The 18535-nt window shown below is 45.8% G+C and overlaps 1 protein-coding gene across 1 annotated transcript; it reads right to left on the bottom strand.

Annotated features, from left to right (window-relative positions):
- Positions 1–272: 272 nt before the first annotated feature.
- Positions 273–16830, bottom strand: mafgb (v-maf avian musculoaponeurotic fibrosarcoma oncogene homolog Gb). The gene is made up of 3 exons (XM_024259669.2): positions 16419–16830; positions 5030–5094; positions 273–4790 (listed from the first exon to the last, which is right to left on the bottom strand). Exons 1-3 carry the CDS (start codon positions 16819–16821, stop codon positions 4311–4313), a joined length of 948 nt encoding a protein of 315 aa, XP_024115437.1. The 5' UTR covers positions 16822–16830; the 3' UTR covers positions 273–4310.
- Between the last annotated feature and the right edge of the window lie 1705 nt (positions 16831–18535).

Here is an 18535-nt window from a genome sequence, read left to right as displayed (position 1 = left end):
ACAGCACTTTTTTGTCTGCTCCTGGTTCACAACGATTTGAATGAAGAAATACTCAAAAATGCAATTATGAGCTTAATTATCTAGATACATGTCTTTTATCATCAGAAAAAAACAGAGAAACATGTTAAAAACACAAAAAATATGATTTTCATCAGAGTGGGTCTTTAAGGACTAGAACGCTTTCTGTTAGCTTTAGTCTGAATTCAGCCGTCTGCGAAATCTGTCAAGAAATTGTAAAAGAATTTTACAAACACATGCAAATGACACTGAGCTGCACATCTTAAAACATGTTTATTGGTCATATACAAAATAAAGAAGCTGTTTATCAACAAACGTACATTATATACATCAATAAATTAAAGATGGCGTGGACAGATGATGAAACGGTTCATTTTAAGATTACCAATATCTTGTCATCATCACCATCTACAAATTCCAAAAAAGTACAATAATTTAGTTTAAGATAAATACTTACAAAGACCGTCACATTTTAAGGTTTTTCCAGAAAAGGTACAGCCGCAGAATAATTTATTACACCTCATACAGAAGTTTTACAAAACACAGACTTTCCTAACACAAGCTCTTTTGTCAAGAGGTTACGCCATATTCACACAAACACACCGCTGTCCTTCATCTTTAAACCAAACTGCCCGTCAGCAGCCAGGTGAGCAAAACGGTGATGGAGAGTCGAGTTCAGGAGGGAGCGTGAGATAAAAAGGAAAACCAGTGCAATGACGTACCTGCTGTTTGTGTCAAATATATGCATCCCAAATATGTCTGTGTGTGTGAGGGGGGGTTGCAGACAGGATGCAATGCAGACCAAATGCTGAAAAAAACGCTTGGTTCTTTTGCCCTCTTGGTCAGTGGAGGGTGAATGGACCTGTGGGGGGGCCTGTGGCGTGATTCAGCAACAGGAGAGAAACTCCTCTTCGTGATTGGCTCAGCAGCCAGATCGGGAGTTAATGATTTGTGTCTTCTGGATGAATTGAATGTTTTAGGGGTGGGGCTGACTCGCCTTTGTAAATGAGGGCAGGGTAAGTCAGGTGGTTGACCTGCAGAAGTGTCTCCTCCACCTCTTTTCAGCCCTTGTAAATTATTTAAAGCTGAGAGAATGAGCGGCGGCTCTGGTTTATCTCCAGCTCTGACCTCTGCACAGCCAGAATGCGCTCGCTTCAAACACTCTGCGAAGGAAAGCTGCCTGCATGGTTATCACTGAAGGTCAGCGCTGTCAGCTGATCGCGTCTGCTCATCAAGATGAAACCCCTGTAATGTTTAACTGGTTTGTGTGCAAAGAGCTGGCTCAGACCGCTGCAACAACTTCACATCTGGAAGACGGAGAGGATGAGTCCCAGGTTACTGTCCCAGGTTACTTTTCAAACTGTGTGTTTGCAGTTAAACAGACTTAAACATTGGTTTCTTAGTTTTTACACTTACAACCTCTACAGTAAGCATCACATGAAATGAAGAGAGCCACACTGGAGTCATAGACAGAAGCAGTCTGAGTGTGGTGTTTGACAGAAGATGCTGTTTATCTTCAGCAGTATCACCCTCCTTTGTGGCAGGAATTGCACCGTTTGCATGACTACGCCCTCCACCCTACAGAGTTTGTTCAATTGTCAGATTAACTTTTAGACATTTTTTAACAGATGAAGACGCAACAGGTAAGATTCCTAAACTTTCCTTTGATTGTCCAGTAAACTATGTAGTGGATTTCCTGGTTTATTACAAGGAAAGTCTCTTCAGAATTATTCTTATGTTGATGTGCATCTCTGTGAAAGGTTACCGGTTAAATAAGTGTGTCTTAGTTTCCTCAGCAAAAAACTCCTGAGCATGAACTTCAGGGGTGTGTATTGGCAAGAGCCTGGCAATACAAAATGTATCCTGATATGTGCCTCACAATATGATACATATTGAGATATATCTGAAGACCCTACAAGAACAATAATTGGTTGGGGGTTTAGGTGGAAAATAAAATTCAGATGCGGAAGGATGCTCATAAATGATAAATTAAATATCGTCAGCATTTTAAATCGATACAAGTATTGCCAAACGGAATATCACGACATATCGGCAAAACGATTTTTCCCTACACCCCTGATGAACATCAAGCGTGTTCTCAGTCTACTCATGTGTGAGAAAACCACTGTCATGTCCCCTCTCTGTGTCTTAACTACATGGACATGTTATTATCAATGTAAAGACCAAAGTTGTGTTTCTCCCCTGGGAGCATACAGCTTTTTTTGGGATTGTTGGACATTACAGAGTAGACACTTTAATCCAAAACAAATTGGGACGCTCTGGTTCAGTCCCATTGACTCTGCTGGAATAAGCATGAATGTCGTCAAACAAAAACATTTCCAATTTTTTTCATGACCCCTGCTTCTCCAGATTCACATTGTGGCTGGTTTTATTTCTCCATGGCATTGCTTTCCAATAGCGACTATCTAATATGGGATTTTAACAGCGACCAACAGACTGGCAAAGAGGCTTCTCAGTCCAGTAGTTAAAGCCGACCCTCCATGCAAGGACGATTATAAACCTATCAATCTGCACGGCAGCAGCTAGCTCACCCAGTACCATCACAGAGCGTTTCAGGTAGACTCTTCTGTTGAATTTCGGCTTCATGAAATGTTTAATTTAAAATGAAGAAATTAGGACTGAAAGGCGAGACTTATGCCAACATACAGAACTTCAAATAACAGAATATAAAACGGGTCGTTCCACAACCCTGACACCTCCAACAAACAGTCCAAAAAATACTCTACATATACACGAGATGTACTCACGAATGTTAAAGAACTGAGTAGCCGGAGGAGTGATGCAGTCCTCCAGGTAACACCTCCATGCCTCATCGGGAGACCTGATGTTCTTAGCTATAACAAGTCCTCCCTTTTCTCAGTGCTTTTATCTGCAGCCCAGAAACACAGCTGCCTTTTCAGGGTCAAACAGTCAACATTTATTACCTCGTCATGAACCGAACAGCACACCACCATGAAGCGCACGCGCCTACTCACAAGAGGAAAAGCAAAGCTACCCAGTAATTAAGCCACTTTTGGTACAGTTGCAAAATAGAGAGATGCTGTATATCAAACAGATTTTTCAATACCTTTTCACGAGTCAATACAAAGATAATTGTCCTTATAAAATTACAGACTCTGCCACAAAGACTTCTTGAGTACGACGCCACAAAGGACTACTTTATGATAAAGCCAGTGAGTGACATAGCCCGTTTGTGTGACTGGAAGCATGTTTTCTCCATCAAGTCTTCTCCCCTTGACTGAGTTTGTGGTTAAAGGCAAACATTTGCAGCATAAATCACTTTGTAAGAAAGAAAGAAATTCACCTCAATGTTTATCAGATTCCTAAACTTTTTTCTTATGAGCAACAAAGGGGAAAAAACGGCAAACCCTGTTGTTCTGAATCTTGCCTTCACAGTCACATAAACGAGCGTTTTCCAGTCATCAGTCCTGACAATCACCAAGCACAGTCACAGGTGAAGGTAGTTTGCGCAGACCGGCTTATCCTTCCTCACATCCTTCTCTTTAGAGGAGCAAAGGCACTGGCCTTTCCAGATTTTTTTGACTAAAGGTTTGTGCTAAGTCATGTTTTCAAACTTCCCCAAAAGTTCTCTCAACACTTTTTTGCCCCCCATCTACTCTTCAGATTTTTGGTTATCATAAGCCAGCTTTGCCCCCTCTGTATTACTTCAGGAAGTATGCGAGTGGAAATGGAAGCTGTCTGGAACCGGAAAGGAAAGGTCGGAGTAAACAGAGCTGAACGTGGGAAATACAGCCAACTGAGTATAGAGATACTTCAAAACAAACACAGAATTTCACAGAATTCCTGATACACAATAGCTCACACACACACACACACACACAAAATACAACTTGGACCTCATGTGAATGACAACACAGTACAAAACAGTAGAAATACACTTACCACCACTATATAATATATAGATTCTTCTGTAGTACCTTCTGAAAAAGTTCTGGGGTGGAAGCCACAGGAGGGAGTTCAGCTGCTCACATCAGCAGGACTGTTGTTAGGTGAAGGCTTCCGCACGTTTGCTGTGTTTGACGTGTTTTAGATCTGCAGAAGCAGCAGCTCCTGTCATGGATTTTGATGGCGTCTTACAACGTGCTGGTTGTTCTTTTAGGTCGCTATTTAAAGTGAGGCAGCAGTGCTCCTCCTCTGCTTGCGTCCCATCCTTCACCCGCATTGATCTAAGATGGGTAAAGCAAGTTGAGGAGGCAGGGGCAGCTGAACTCCATCCCGTCTCACCTCCATCTTTCCTGTTCATCCTGCCCTCAAGACCGTGCATCTGTCTTTGACTTCACTATTGTGATCACGCTCGTCGCTGTCGCCACCTTTCCCGGTATAAGCGGACCGATGACCGATGACGCAACCCCGCCCCCTCCTCCTCCAGCCCTCACCCCGACCCCCACAGTGGGGCTTCGTGCCACAGTCCTGGCAAAGGTCTGTAACGCCTCGTACTTGGACCTTAGAGCGTCCAGCTCCACACGCATGGATGCGTTCTCATTGGCCAGTTTGTCCACCTCCTGCTGCAGCTGGGCCTTCTGCTTCTCCAGCTCCTCCTTCTGGGTGACTCTCTTTACCCGGCAGCTGGCGGCATAGCCCCTGTTCTTCAAGGTGCGCCTCCGCTGCTTGAGCTGCAGGATCTCCTCTTTGGAGAGCCCACGAAGATGCTGGTTGAGCTCCCGCACCGACATGGTCACCAGCTCTCCATCTGTGAGACTGGTGCCATTCTCGCCTGGCTCACGCTTCACCTACAGAAAACAGGGAAAAGTAAGTCCCACAAAGTCAGTGAGGAAACAGACAGAGATGCACAAAATCCAGTTTGTCAGACTAATGTGGATCATTGATGTTTGAATGCTGTAATCTGAAGAACTATAGATGAGAGCACACAAATGGAGATCTTAAGTTCTGAAATATGTGGCACTGGTCAGACCAAACCACTTTGGAAGAAACTCTGGTTCTTTGCGCCTCCAGAAGTAAGTTCGCTTACCTTTAAAGCTTTGTTTCCTTTGTTAGTCGTCGTCATGCCCAAGAGCCCTGCTCTTCCGCACTGACCTGGGAAACACCACAACAACAAAAGACAAACAAGTGAGAAGTTTTCCAAAAATAGCTTTTGTCCTCTGCATTTACAATAGCTAACCAGGAGAGGAACCCCACACAGCAAGTTCTGACTATTATCAATTATTTTGGTCTCTACTCATATAAACTTGTTAAATCTGATACAAGACACATTTCCTTCATAGGAAATGTTTTCTTCGTACATTAAGTATACAAGTTTAATTCAGTACAAGTTAGAGAAATATTCTCGGTAGGATTTGAAGTTTTTGCAGTGTAGCAGCAGAATAGACGTTTTCCTCTGTACAAGGCTGCATAAGAGAAGGTGAGAAAGTTTTCTGAGAATTTCCCTGGTTTCCTGTTTCCTGGCGGTTTTACAGTCAAACCCCACTGCTTTTCGCTGTTGAGCTCTTATTGGCTGTCTTTAAGCCACCAGCAATGAAATGAGTGAGAAAGAACAGGAAGCGGTTATCATTGTGGGAAGATTCGGGAAAAACTGTTCCAAAAGCACGCAGATAACGAGATTCACCTCGGCGAGAAGCTGTCACCTTAGAGCAGAAGATGCGCCTGTGCTCGTGCAGCATTGAAGAGCTGGGAGGGAGGGGCACGAGGGGTCAGCAGAGCATGAGTGGAGGTGCAGAAGATGAGATCAGCTTCATGACCAGTATCTGTCAATGACAGGCTTTGTGCTGCGCTGGCCCAGCTCTCATCTCAGACCTGTGAGCCCGTGCAGACAGCAGTGAAGAGAGGCCATTGTTGCTGAGCGATTATGGGACCAGTCATGATGACTCAGCAGATTCCTCATCTCACCCCTGCAGCCCCTCCTCTGTCCCACCTCACACGGTTCTGCTTTCCTCTGACACTCTCCATCATGACCTCCATCCTCCTCTCAGCATCAATTCGTACTGGATCTCCCTTGTTTTCCTGTCCAACTTCTCCTTGCCCATCTCACTCTGTTTGTAAAATTTGGGCCTGACCGTGGATATACCTCCAGCATGACCTCTTTTTTTATTGGCTTACATCCACCAATAAATGAATCCCATAGGACCGACTGACCCATGTTCAGCTGCTGTTCACATGGAACCCTTCTCCACTTCGGCCTTCAAAGTTCTCGTTTGAATATTTGCTACTACCACCAAGATCAGAACAGTAGTGGACATGTAGAACAAGAAAGTCTTCTATCCGTTGTGCCATCCTAGGCATGTTTACATTAAAAGTGGGGTCATCTGGACCCCACAAGACGGAGTACTGAACTTTTTTTTTTCTCAAAATTTTTTTTTTTATCTTCACTGGTGTCCGTGGCAGACCTAAAATCCTGTCCACCTTTGCCATGGGAGGGATCACAGATCAATATAATGGTGGGATCATCTGGACCCCATAAGATAGGACAAGAGATAAAGCCTTAAATCTGTTTCCTTTTTTCTTGTATGGTCTTTTTGGTCCACTGATTGCTTTACATAGGGGTTTCAAACAGAGTTGTTCTCAGCCACTGATGCGCCACCAAGACAAATGGGATGGTTAATCTCTGATCCCACCCAAAGAACGCTGAAAACAAAACCTGAGTTTGACCTGAATTTGCTCCACTCTCTTCAACAACTTTCAAAAATGGCTGATCAAGCATGACAGAGAAAAGTGAGACCATTGTTGAGTCCTTCCACCTGCCAAAAACTGATTTAAACCCTACTCTCCGTATCAGTTCTCACGGGTTTAGTAAACCGATCCAGATCGCTTTGGAGAGCGGAGGGGGGTTTCAACATTTCCTGGACTGTCCCCCCAAAAAAATAAATAAATAAAACTTCTCTTAGTCTCTTTTAATTATTTTATTTTTAAATTGCTTGGTTCTATGAGCCCCAAATGTTTTAAATGCTTAAACGGTTACTCCAGCTTTATGTGCTTGTTTTCTATTTACTTTGTAATGAGTCAACAGCTAGATGTGTATGCTATGGAAACTCAACTGAGCGATTCACCCCCTTCAAGTTCCAAATGGCAAGTACCTGCTTAAGAAGCCAGAATCCCGTAGACTTCTTATGAAATAAACAGCTATAAGTCAGTCATTCTATTTTCTATTCCATTTCTATTATTTGCTCTGAAACTTTTTTTTAAAACATTTTCTTGCTAATCCTATTTTTTTCATGATATTTTTTCTATATTGCAAGTTTTTCAAGATATAAACTGGCCAATCAAATGTCTCAGTAAAAACATGTGGTGTCCGCTGGCCCCCACCTAAAATGTTCAAAATGTTTGACGGATTCTCCAGAGCTCACTTTCATTGGAAGGGGTGTGGACTTCCAACGAGCTCACTCCCGATTGGCGAAAACAGGAACAGAAACAAAGACTCAGACTAACTCGGACCAATCACTGCTTACTGATGTCATCTGACTCCATTTGGCGGTGCCCATATCCCGAAGGAATGACCACTGAATTGGCTTCATTTGGTTGGAGCTGAAAGTAAGCATTTTTTTATAGGTGACATCACACTCACTCTGTCCAGTTATCATACACAGTCAATGTGAGTATTCTTTACTTGCACTTCAGTAATATTTTGGAATAGCACTATTCTCAAATACAGCTTTAGCTGCTCTTCTCAATCTGGTTACATGGCACCGCTCTCCAAGCCTGATCTCCTTTCGTCTTGAGGACTCAGAATGCATCTTCTTTACAATGCACCTCCGTCCTTGAGGGGGTGTGAGCGTCTGACCTCCCACTTACCCATAGTCAGGAAGCCCCGCTGGCCGCTAGAGAGTACACATGCCCAACACGTGCAAAACAACACAAACCTGAACATGACTGGCGTGCACCCCACGACCTCAAAACCCAGAAGGTCCAATTCATTCTTAGAACAAAACACTTAATGAGGCTGGAAATCAAGACTTTATATTTATGGTTTCCTTAAAAGTTTCTGATCACTAAATCTAAGTTAAAAGAACAGCTCATTTATTCATTCATCTAGCTGGCTGCTGTATAGGGGCTCACGCATATCCATCCTTCATGTTCATGACCCCCCCCCCTGCCACCACTGTACGTTGATCCTCGCACAATAGACGATCAAAGACGGAGGGATGGATGTTGGGGGTGGGGGTTTCCTGGCAGGCACTGGTTGTTTACCCTCTGTGCCCAACCCCCCAATCAGCATGCAAACAAAAAGCTTGTCACAAAGCACATGCACACCACTCTGTGATGGGGATGGGGGGTGGATGATTTTCAAACATGCAGAGATGAGTCTGGACTGAAGTAGACATCTTCTCCAAAATGCCATTATCACCTTCATCTAGCTCTTTCCCTCCTCTGCTCAGCTCAGAGCAGCGGTACCCCCACCCCACCCCACCCGTTCAACGCATCAAAACACCACAAAGCCTCCTGTCACACTGGCGCAGCATCATCAGTTACACGGGGGGGTCTAACCTCAAAATTAAAGCCCACTTTTCTCCGTTTCATGCTGTGAAAAATTCACAGTTGAGTTTCTTTTAGTTTTTGTTTTTTTTACATACATTTTAAAATAAAAGTTCCACATTTTGTCAGTCATTGGAAACACCTTTCATAAATGAGTTAAATATAAAAATTCCCAAAAGTTTGTAAGCAGCTCAGTGGAGCGCCCCCCACCCCGCACACACAGGGTGAAGACTCCTGGATCCTGTGCCATGCACAGGAGGTGGTATTCATCAGGGGGGCATGTGCACAAAAAAGGTCCTGGGGTGTCCAACCCGTTATGCTGTTGGGGGGGGGCTTCAGATTCTGAGGTGCTACAACAGACAGCTTTTCTGCTGCGGTCGGCTGTATTTTTATGGCGCCGCCGGAAGAACGCTGACGACTCAGGAGCAGAGCTGCTTACAGTAACAGTGAAGAGAAAACATGCACACATGGAGGGGGGAGGGGGGTGTACAGGTGAGGAGGAGCAGAGGTGAGTAAAATATGGCCCGAAGACCAGAAAAGATAAAGTTGCAAGAAAAGAAAAGGATTGGAGAGATAAAGGAATGAGGGGGGGGTCTGAAAGAGTGCTGACGTCTCCAGAGCTGATTAGCGTTACACACAGACATCACACCCACAGCGGAGAAAAATGCTGAGTATGGAGGGAAGGCTGAGGGGGGGTGAAAATGACAAGGGAGAAGAAAAAGAAGAAAAGAGATGTCTTGGAGGAGAAGGATGGAGGTGGGGTTGGTAGGAAGAAAGGAGATGATGGGGGTGCAGGGAAGGAGGAAGACGAGGGGGTGGGAAAGCATTTGGGTGAAAATGCACCCTCAACACATTTGTAAGAGCTTAGCTGTTGAGCACGGGGATCTGGGGGAGGTGGGAGGGTTGGGGTCGACAGGAGAAAAACCTGAACTCAGCAACGAACACAATGAAAACTTCCAATTAGAAAAGTTCTGAGGCTGATCCGGGGAAATGAAACCAACCCTACAGAAGAAAGCTCCATGTTGACCCTGAGGTGCATCTTTTTTGGTAGCTGTGGTCCTGGTCTGATTCAAGTCTGGTTTCTTCTGATGGCCTTTCTGGTTCAGCAGGTATGGTGGTTAGAATGCACCTAATTGGTGCAGCTTGGACACATCATCAGTGAAGAACCCAGAGTCATAGGGTGTTTCAGGTCTTTGATCTTCAGACACCCTCACCTGGGTGACCCAGCCGGGGTTGATCAGGCCCAAGTTTCTGTCCAAGCAGCAAGCTACTTCACTCTCTTGATCTAGAGCCATCTAGAGGCTTTTTCAGCAGCCTCACTGATGGTTCTAGTGGCCCTTTCCAGCAATCCTCTGATCCCAAGGAGCCTGAATGCTCAATCCATGGACTGTCCCAAGAACCCTCAGCAGATTGAGATATTGGGCCTTCTTCTGCTGGGAAAAAAAGTTAACCTGAACTCCGATTTGGACCAAACAAGAGAACTGCAGTCTTCTGGAGAACAAGTGTTTTTGTTCTCTTGCAGATTAACTCTGGTGCGGTTCACTTCAGCGTAAAGACAAATGGACTTTCCACGAATCAAAAGGAGGAGGAAAACAAAAGGGAAGAGATTCTGAAACCTCCATGTGTTTAGAGAAAAACAGCCCGTGTGAATCTGACGCTTTTAAAACTGCCAAACCAGGAGAGCCATCAGAGGAAATCCGATATGGATCTGACCAGGACCAGTTCTAGATTAGACCAGGACCACAGCTGTCTGAGGATGATCTGAAGAGGTCATCTTCCTGTCAGATGAATCAAAGTAGTCAAAAGCAAGAGTAAAAGTGTGGCAGCAGCTGATCAGGGTTCACGACTTCAGGAAACAGACTTACAGGATCATGAAGCTCGTGCACGCCTGTACGTGCGCAGAAGCCTTCAGACAGAGCTCTAATTAATCTTATTTAGGAGGAGCTCAGGTCACTGCTGCCACAGACACTTCTTAGAAAGAGACTTTCCACTTAAAGCTTGGTAACGCTGGACAGACACAAGGAAACAAACAGCAGATTAGGGTGCCAAAAGCGACCTGAGGGTCGCTGCATGTGGGCGTGTGCACGCACAAACAATACAACAAATATAGCACGATCAAGAATAGACTGTAGAGCGGTTTGTGATGCGGTGTTTATTGAATAATCCCACCAATAACTGGTACGATGTCTCCCTGAAGCAACTCTCTGAGCAATAACTGATGATGGCATTCAAGCCAGGCGGCGCTGGAATGCTGGAGGACTCCGAGGAGACGTTATGGAGAGACACAGCCGTGGCAGAAGGTGGGGAGGCAAGACCTAAAGCCCCAAAGCGTTTCAAAAACCAGCTCCTGGCTACGGTCCACCTGGCTCCGGTTAAAAACAAAGGAGGCAGAGCTCATCGATCCACAGTGAGGTGGAGGTGTTGAGGGAGTTGGTAAATAATTAACGACAGGCGCAGTTTGGAGGCTTATTGAGAATTAAGAGTCAGATCAGAGATAATTGCAACGTGTGAGTGCAGAGGATGCTCAGAGTGCAGATGAAGGACCGGGGAGACGGCAAGGAAAAAGACATCAGTCTGAGCTCTGTGGAGAAGGAGAGGGGGGCCGCTCTTAAAAGGTGGGAATATGTAAGCTGGAGATGAGGATGATACAGGATAGACAAAAGACATGCGGGTGAAGGCTTGTAAAGGAGTGGAACCAGAGATGTTCACGTCATTCCGGAGGAAGAGCGATCATTTTTACACTTCTCTAAGAGAAATAAAGACGGGCACTTTGTGTGTGCGCTTGTGAGACAAGTGCGATATTAGAGGCACGAAAAAGTCCTGGCGTCGACACGTTTTCCCATTCCAGGTAGTAAGTCGGAGTGTGATGATAAATTTCCCAACACAAGCAGAAAAAAATGCACTGTCAGGCAATTGAGCCCTGCTCCTTTTTTCATAAGCACCTTTTTTTGGGGGAGAGAGGAAGAGTGTGAGTGCTGTATATATGTGTGTGACAGAGCTGTAAGGGCAGGCAGTAGGGAGTCAAACGCTGGGTTCATTTCTCCCTGAAGCGGCGTCCTCAGTCTGCAGTGCCCGCCAGAAACGGAGCCAGAGGAGGAATGGGACAGCAGAGAAAACATCTGAGAAACTCTGATCTGAAGCAAACACACAAGCTCATGAACCGAAGTGGTCCTGTTCTCAGCCAGGACCCTCCTGACAACCATTTTAAGGTTTTCCAGTGTCAGTTCAGCTGGAATGACAGCTACTCTCCTATCTCAGATAGTACTCAAAACCAACTGCAGTTTGAAGCTCTCCATCAAAGCACCAGCTACTTTAAAAACCCTTGTGCTATCCTAGGTATGTTGACGTTGGGAGTGGGGTCATCTGGACCCCACAAGAGAGTGTGGTAAACTTTTATTTTTCAATGATTTTCACTGGTGTTCATGGCAGACATGAAATCCTGTCCACCTCTGTAATGGAAGGGATAGAACTACAATGTAAGGCTGGGGTCATCTGGATCCCATAAGATAGCACAAGGGTTAAACTTAACCGACAGCATTGAGGAGAAAGTTCATAGAGCAACAGCACCAGACATCCAGTCCAGATCTCATCTGGCTAAAATCATTAACCCAGGATCAAATTCATCCCAAACAGAAATTTCTGCTTCTAGTTCTCATCACTGAACACAATGTCAGGATCTTCATCCTAAATGGATCTTTGAGTTTTGTCAGTTTAGACCAGGGATGGGCAAACTATGGCCCAGGGGCCACATGCGGCCCATCAAGCTAACTAATCTGGCCAACCAAACATGAATATATTATATTGGTAACTTTTTTTATGTTTTGTTTTCATGTAATTTTTCCGATCATTCCAACGATTGCATTTTTTCTTGAAGGACATCAACCCATCTGTGCAATTGGCTCTGAAATGAGAACAAAACCTGCAGTTTTGAAATAAAAACTCCAAAATGTGCAGTTATAAAATATGTACACTTATTTAAAATCAAGGTATGATGAAAATGGGAGTGGAGTCATTTGGACCCCACTAGACAGTGCGCTGAACTTTTTTTTTTTCAATGATTTTTCACTGGTGTCCATGGCAAACATGAAGTCCTGTCCACCCTCCTCCACATTTGTCATGGGAGAGATAACACGTCAATGTAAGGCTTGGGTCATCTGGACCCCTTATGGGTTAAAGCATGTTTTCCTCCACATTCCATCTTATTTCTTTCTCTTAGGAAGCATACTAAAACATCAAATTTTAGAACCCCTTTGTGGCCCAAGAGTCAAAAAGTTTCCCCACCTCTGGTTTAGACTGCTGATTAACAGATTACCCTCCTAACAGTCCAGACCATAAGAAGTTCTATAGAGCTCAAAAGAGGTTCGCTGTCCCAGTATGGTTTTTGGAGCATTTTGTAATTTCCAGTTTGATTTAAATTATGGTTCAACATTTTTAATGTGCGTGTTGGTCCTTAACTGACATCAGACCTTTGAAGAATCAATCACAGCAGATCTGTATGCCACCACACTCCTCTGAACCACGATCTGGACGTCCTCTGCTGACCAGTGTCTGAGCAGCAGACAAACCAGCTGGACTTAGTTCTACTAAGATGTGAGTGGACTCTTAATCTCGCGTCTTAGCAACTCATTGGAACCCAAGAAGATAATCTTTACTTTCAGTTTGAGCAGACAGGATGAAGAAAAGGAAGGTATGTTTGAGCATCTTGAGAACTGTCCTGATGAGTTCAGTGTGTCTGATACACTGTCTCTTCCACCGGCATGGAGGGATTACACCCAGAGCTCTTCAGGCTTGCTCATAGAAGCCTTTTTTAACCCTCGTGCTCTCTTATGGGGTCCAGATGGCCTCACCCTTACATTGATGTGTGATCCCTCCCATAAAGGTGGACAACATTTTATGTCTGCCACAGACAACAGTGAATATAACAAAAAAATCCTTGGAAAAAAAAAGTTCAGCCCGCTGTCTTGTGGGGTCCAGATGACCCCACTTTTAATGTAAACATGTCTAGGATAGTACACGGGTTAAAAACCCAGTTGGGATCATTTGGATTTATTGCAATGATCTGGACCAGGAATAAATAATTATTTCCTTGTGCTGTCCTGAAAATCTGAAGCAGTGCCTTTAGAAACGAAAACCTTTAAAGTTGAACTTTCTGAAAGCCGGTTACAAAAACTGACACTTTTGGAGAGAAAACTTTATGTCAGGAAGGTGACCGCCTCTGTTTTTCTTGTCTTTGTTTCTCAGGATTTTGTTAGCATGTGTGCACTTTTGTTAGGATATTTTTTGAGGTTCAGAAATTTCAACCACACGCTGCCGATCGTCATACTGCAGTTAAAAAATGCGGCAAGTTGGCGCATTAAGATGATGCAACTAGTAGACAACTAGAGTTGTGAATGCTTATGTTGGCGAGGCCTTCATAGCCGCACAGCGCCGCCGTCGTGGCATGGACCGAGCGCCTTCAACCAGAGGAAGAAACACTAAGAAACTGTTCAACGAGTTCATTTCCCGTTTGCTCCTCAGGTTCAGCCAATTTCCCCTGAATGTGGGGCTGTGGTTGTTGTGTGTGAACCCAAAAGTCACAACAGACAAGTGCTGGCAAACCTGCACACAAGTGGATGAGGAGGAAAAAGAAGACGTTGGAGCAGCGATCACGCAGCAGATCTGCTTACACCATATTTCATCATTACTGTGGAGAAAAAACACAACTATTGATCCGCCCCACTGCTTCCTCCCCCCGCCGCCTGGCTCTGATTCGGTCTCTCATTCCTCCTTTTCTCTTTTCACTTCGCTGCACTTTCTGAAATTTGCAAACATAAGACTTTCCCGGAGTCGATTCCAGAGTCAAACAGATCATAACCAAGCAGACAAACAGCAGAGCTTCCTCCTCTGACCCGCACCGAGGAGGCAGACTGAGTATCATCAGCACCTGTGCAATCTGCTGCAATCCAGCGCCTGGAGTCTGCAAGCACAGCGGCGGTCTTTGATGCAGCCGCGGGGCGAGGAAGCTGCACACCAACGCCAGAGGGTTTCTGACCACATCTCCTGCTTCGGTTTCTATCTAAACAAAGATTTGGCATCAGCATTGAATATATTCAAACCTTAAAGAATGGTTAGTTTCACATTTCCATAAAAAAGACTAAATGCTGTTAACTTTAGAATGCACCTAAACTGGATGCACAAACGCATTTCTAAAACACTGGGATCATAAAGCACACATGACAGTTAAAGATTAATTTCCATCATAATAAATGGCTGTATTACTGATGTCACCAGGTTTATGTCGGCCATAAACTGCTGCTCATCCAGCCGACACAGACTGTCTAGGTTTGATCTAGAAAAAACCTCAAAGGAAACTGATTCTTTTCGGTTCAGGAAGTTCATCAATGCATGGATTCAGACACTTCAGGGTCAAGCAGCACCACTCAGTCCTTTATTCTGAGAGGAGACCCCTGTGTGATGCTTGAAAATATGCTGCAAAGGTCAACTGGTGTCAGCGCTCCTGACTTCCCTTTCCAAAGAGAAACTCGCCGGTTTAACCTTGGAGTTCACACACACAGAGGCCAACCGGATCTCTGACTTTGTCTTCCACGGTGGCTCTCTCTGCACCTTGTCTCATACAAAACAGGGAAACTAGCTGTGGTAAGTAACAAGTGAAAACGCCATCTGTCAGGCGAGAGCGCGTTTGCTGCGCCTCAGCATTTTCAGGGGAATGCCTTGAAGACAAAACGGGTCCTTGTTCTCAATCTCTCTGCAAATCCCATCTCTCATTCTTCCTCCCTCTTCCTTCATCCCCTCTTGCTCCTCGCGCCTTGCCGCTCCGCCACCATCAGCAAAGTTGCACACATAAGCATTGGTCAGCGTTCAATTACCGTGAACACCAGGGAAGGAAGGGAAAGTACTTGACAGAGAAATGCACTTCAAGCACTGATTAAATACTGATACCGAGTATAAAAAGCTAAGCCCCAGGTTGTGTGCGGGGACACACAACTGGAAGAGGAAATGGGAAACGAGTGTGTGTGTTTGGGGTGGAGGGTGAGGGGGTGGGGGGGTTCTCTCCAATACAACTGTTTCATCATTATGACCCTCTATTACAGTACTTGCCAACTTGCTTACTACATACTTTTGATACACTCTGCAGAGTGCTGACTCCAAGCAAAGCTGCTGATATGGAGTCATTAGGGGGTGAAGTTTCTGTTTTTCTCGAGCCCAGCAGATAGGAGCCGATCCACAGCAGAATTGGGCCTGGTTCTGGTTTGGTTCCGACTGGATCTTCAGCCGCTTTCACTGTCAAACAGACAATCCACTGTTGATTTTAGACAACTTTACATCAGTGGGGGCATGTGAAGTCAACAAATGAATAATTTACAGTGACGCGCGCGGCTGCGCGCACACGCACAAAAACAGCCACAAATGACAGCTCCGGCACAAAGGCGCCGCCGCGCTCCTCTCTTCACCTCTCCCCGCCGCGCCGGGCCTGCAGACCGGCCCGATCCGAGCTCCGGGGACCTTTGTCCGCCCCCTGCCATGTTGCCATGGCTCCCCGACATCCCCAGCACCCAAACCAACGAGCCCCCACCGCTCCGCGAGCGTTGAGTTAAACATTATGATGAATCAGCATCTCTACCGCGAGCCCAGCTGGTTCACAACCGGGAACACGCGGCGCTCCAGCCCTCCGCGCGGCGGTCAGCCCCCCCAAGCCGAAGGCCCGACGTGGCGGCGCACACAAAGCGAGAGACGGAGCAGCCGCTCCAGCAGCGGGAGACCCCCCTCCCCGCCGCCGGGAGGCTGACAGCTCCCGCGGCTCCGGGTGACAGCCCGCAGCGCCGCGCGCTCGCCTCATTCACTCACAGCTTTCACTAGAAGAGCATCGGACAGATCTCAGCCGCTCCGAGCCCCGGCGGACCCGGTTAACCGCGCGTGCAGGGGGCCGCCTTCACCTGCGCCGAGGACAGCCGCGGAGCTGCCGCTGCTCCTACAGACGCTGTACGGCTGATCTCCCCGAGGAGCCACCGGCTGATCCCGTTCGGTCCAACAGAACCGGGGGATCCCCGGCAGAGCCGCGCGCTCTAATTCCGACACATGCCCTTGTTCCTGTGACAGCCGCGGCCCCTTTGTGTCTGCGCTCACGGACGCGCCGGCAGCTCCGCTGTGCGCGGCGGCGATCCCGGCTCCGGGCAGAGCGTGCACCGAAACCCGGCGGTGATGATTCAGCATTCCGGACTCGCTGCCCTTTAAGCAGCAGCGGGAACGGAGCGGCGGCCGCACGCGGCGGCGCGGCAGCTCCCGGTGGCGGAAGCGGCTGCAGCGGGCGTGCTCACTCAGCAAACAGCAGCTCCACATTCAGCACTTTCTGAGCGCCTCCGGACTCACCTGAAGTCACACCGGCGCTGCGCGTTCACCGACGGTCTGAGGACGGAGACCGCTGAGGAAACGTTTGTGCGCTCGCGCCTCCTCACGGCTCTACATTTATCCACTCCTTCCGCGCTTGTTTTAGTCTGTGGTCGGAGGCGCCAGACGTCAAATGATGTTTGGATCACATGGTTTCATTCATGAAGGAGCTACGCAACCCGGATTTAAAGAGACACGCAGCACTACCAGCACGCTGCGCGGGACAACAGGCGGCGTGGAAAGTGTGACAGACAGCTGCGCGCGGGGCTAAACTTGGAGCATCCTGATCCCGCAGTGGGACGGGGAAAACTCAAAACCCATCCCGGCGGTCCTCACAGCCGCTTTGGACGAGGATGGGTTTTATGAAGGCCTAGGCTAAGAAAACGACTAAACACAAGATAAACCTGAAAACATCTCTGATCACTTTAGGCACACCTGTCCAACTGCTCATTAACACACATTTCTAACCAGCCAATCACATGGCAGCAACTCAATGCATAGGTGATCTGATCAAGCATCAAAATGGGGAAGAAAGATGACTGGAGTGACTGATGGTTGTTGGTGCCAGACGGTCTGGTCTGACCGTTTCAGAAACTGGTGGGATTTTCACCTACAACCATCAGGGTTTACAGAGAATGACCAGAAAAAGAAACAAAATCCTGAGTGACAGTTTGTTGATGTCAAAGGTCAGAGGAGGATGACCCAGACTAGTTCCAGCTGATAGAACGATGACAGGAACTTGTAACGGAGGTCTGCAGAAGAGCATCTCTGAACGCACGTGTTAAGCCAAGTAAAAATGTTATTCCCGCATCTGTAGTAAGGTTTTAGACTATAATCCATAGAAATCCAAACTTTTACTAAATACTTTTTGTCACCAGTTACTTTTTGCCTGTATGCTGAGGTAATTTCTTGGACGGGGACAGGTGATATTTTTTGAAGGAGTTGTACTTTGAGTAACTGTTTTGGATCGTTGCCTCTACCAGACAGACATGCAAGCAATGATGTGTTCAGACTTAAACTTTGAGACAATCATATTCCCCAGTCGGGATTTTTGCAGATACACAGATATCGCTGATACTGATACCCAATAATTTGCCTTTATTGATTATTCAAAAGTAAGTTAAATTTGTTCTCTTCATCTGGAATTTTATACAAATTTCTTTAGTATATCTTAATAATTTTTTTAAAAGATTTAATTTGCCTGAATCCCACACCATTACACTTCCACCACCATGTTTCCCCTATTGTTTTCTGCTTCACGCTTCTAGACTTTGTCACTTTTTCATAGTTTTCTGAGCATCACAGTGCCAAGCCGCCAAGTTTGTTTTCATCAGATTGTGACCTTCTTACTTTTCATCTCTCCCTCCTACAGTATTGACCGTTGGTCCTGCTGGAGTCTAAATAATAAACAAAGATTTTATATATATATATTTATATATATAATTTAATGACAGTTTTAAAGGTGAACTTTACATATGCTTTTTGTTTTAACTTCACTTTTGCCTTCTGTGATTATTTTTCTTTTATTTTCCCTTTTAGAAACTTTTAGATGTCGAATAACAAATAAAACAAGAAAATTATGTGTATATGAACAAAGAAGACAAATCTAAAGGAAAGAAGTCAGAGTGTGAAAAATAGATAATTGATGAGGACATCAAACTCAGAA

This window comes from Oryzias melastigma, linkage group LG1 (genome assembly GCF_002922805.2).
Source record: "Oryzias melastigma strain HK-1 linkage group LG1, ASM292280v2, whole genome shotgun sequence".
Lineage (NCBI taxonomy): Eukaryota > Metazoa > Chordata > Actinopteri > Beloniformes > Adrianichthyidae > Oryzias > Oryzias melastigma.
Note: the sequence above shows the minus strand (reverse complement) of the source record. Positions and strands in the feature narration are given on the sequence as shown.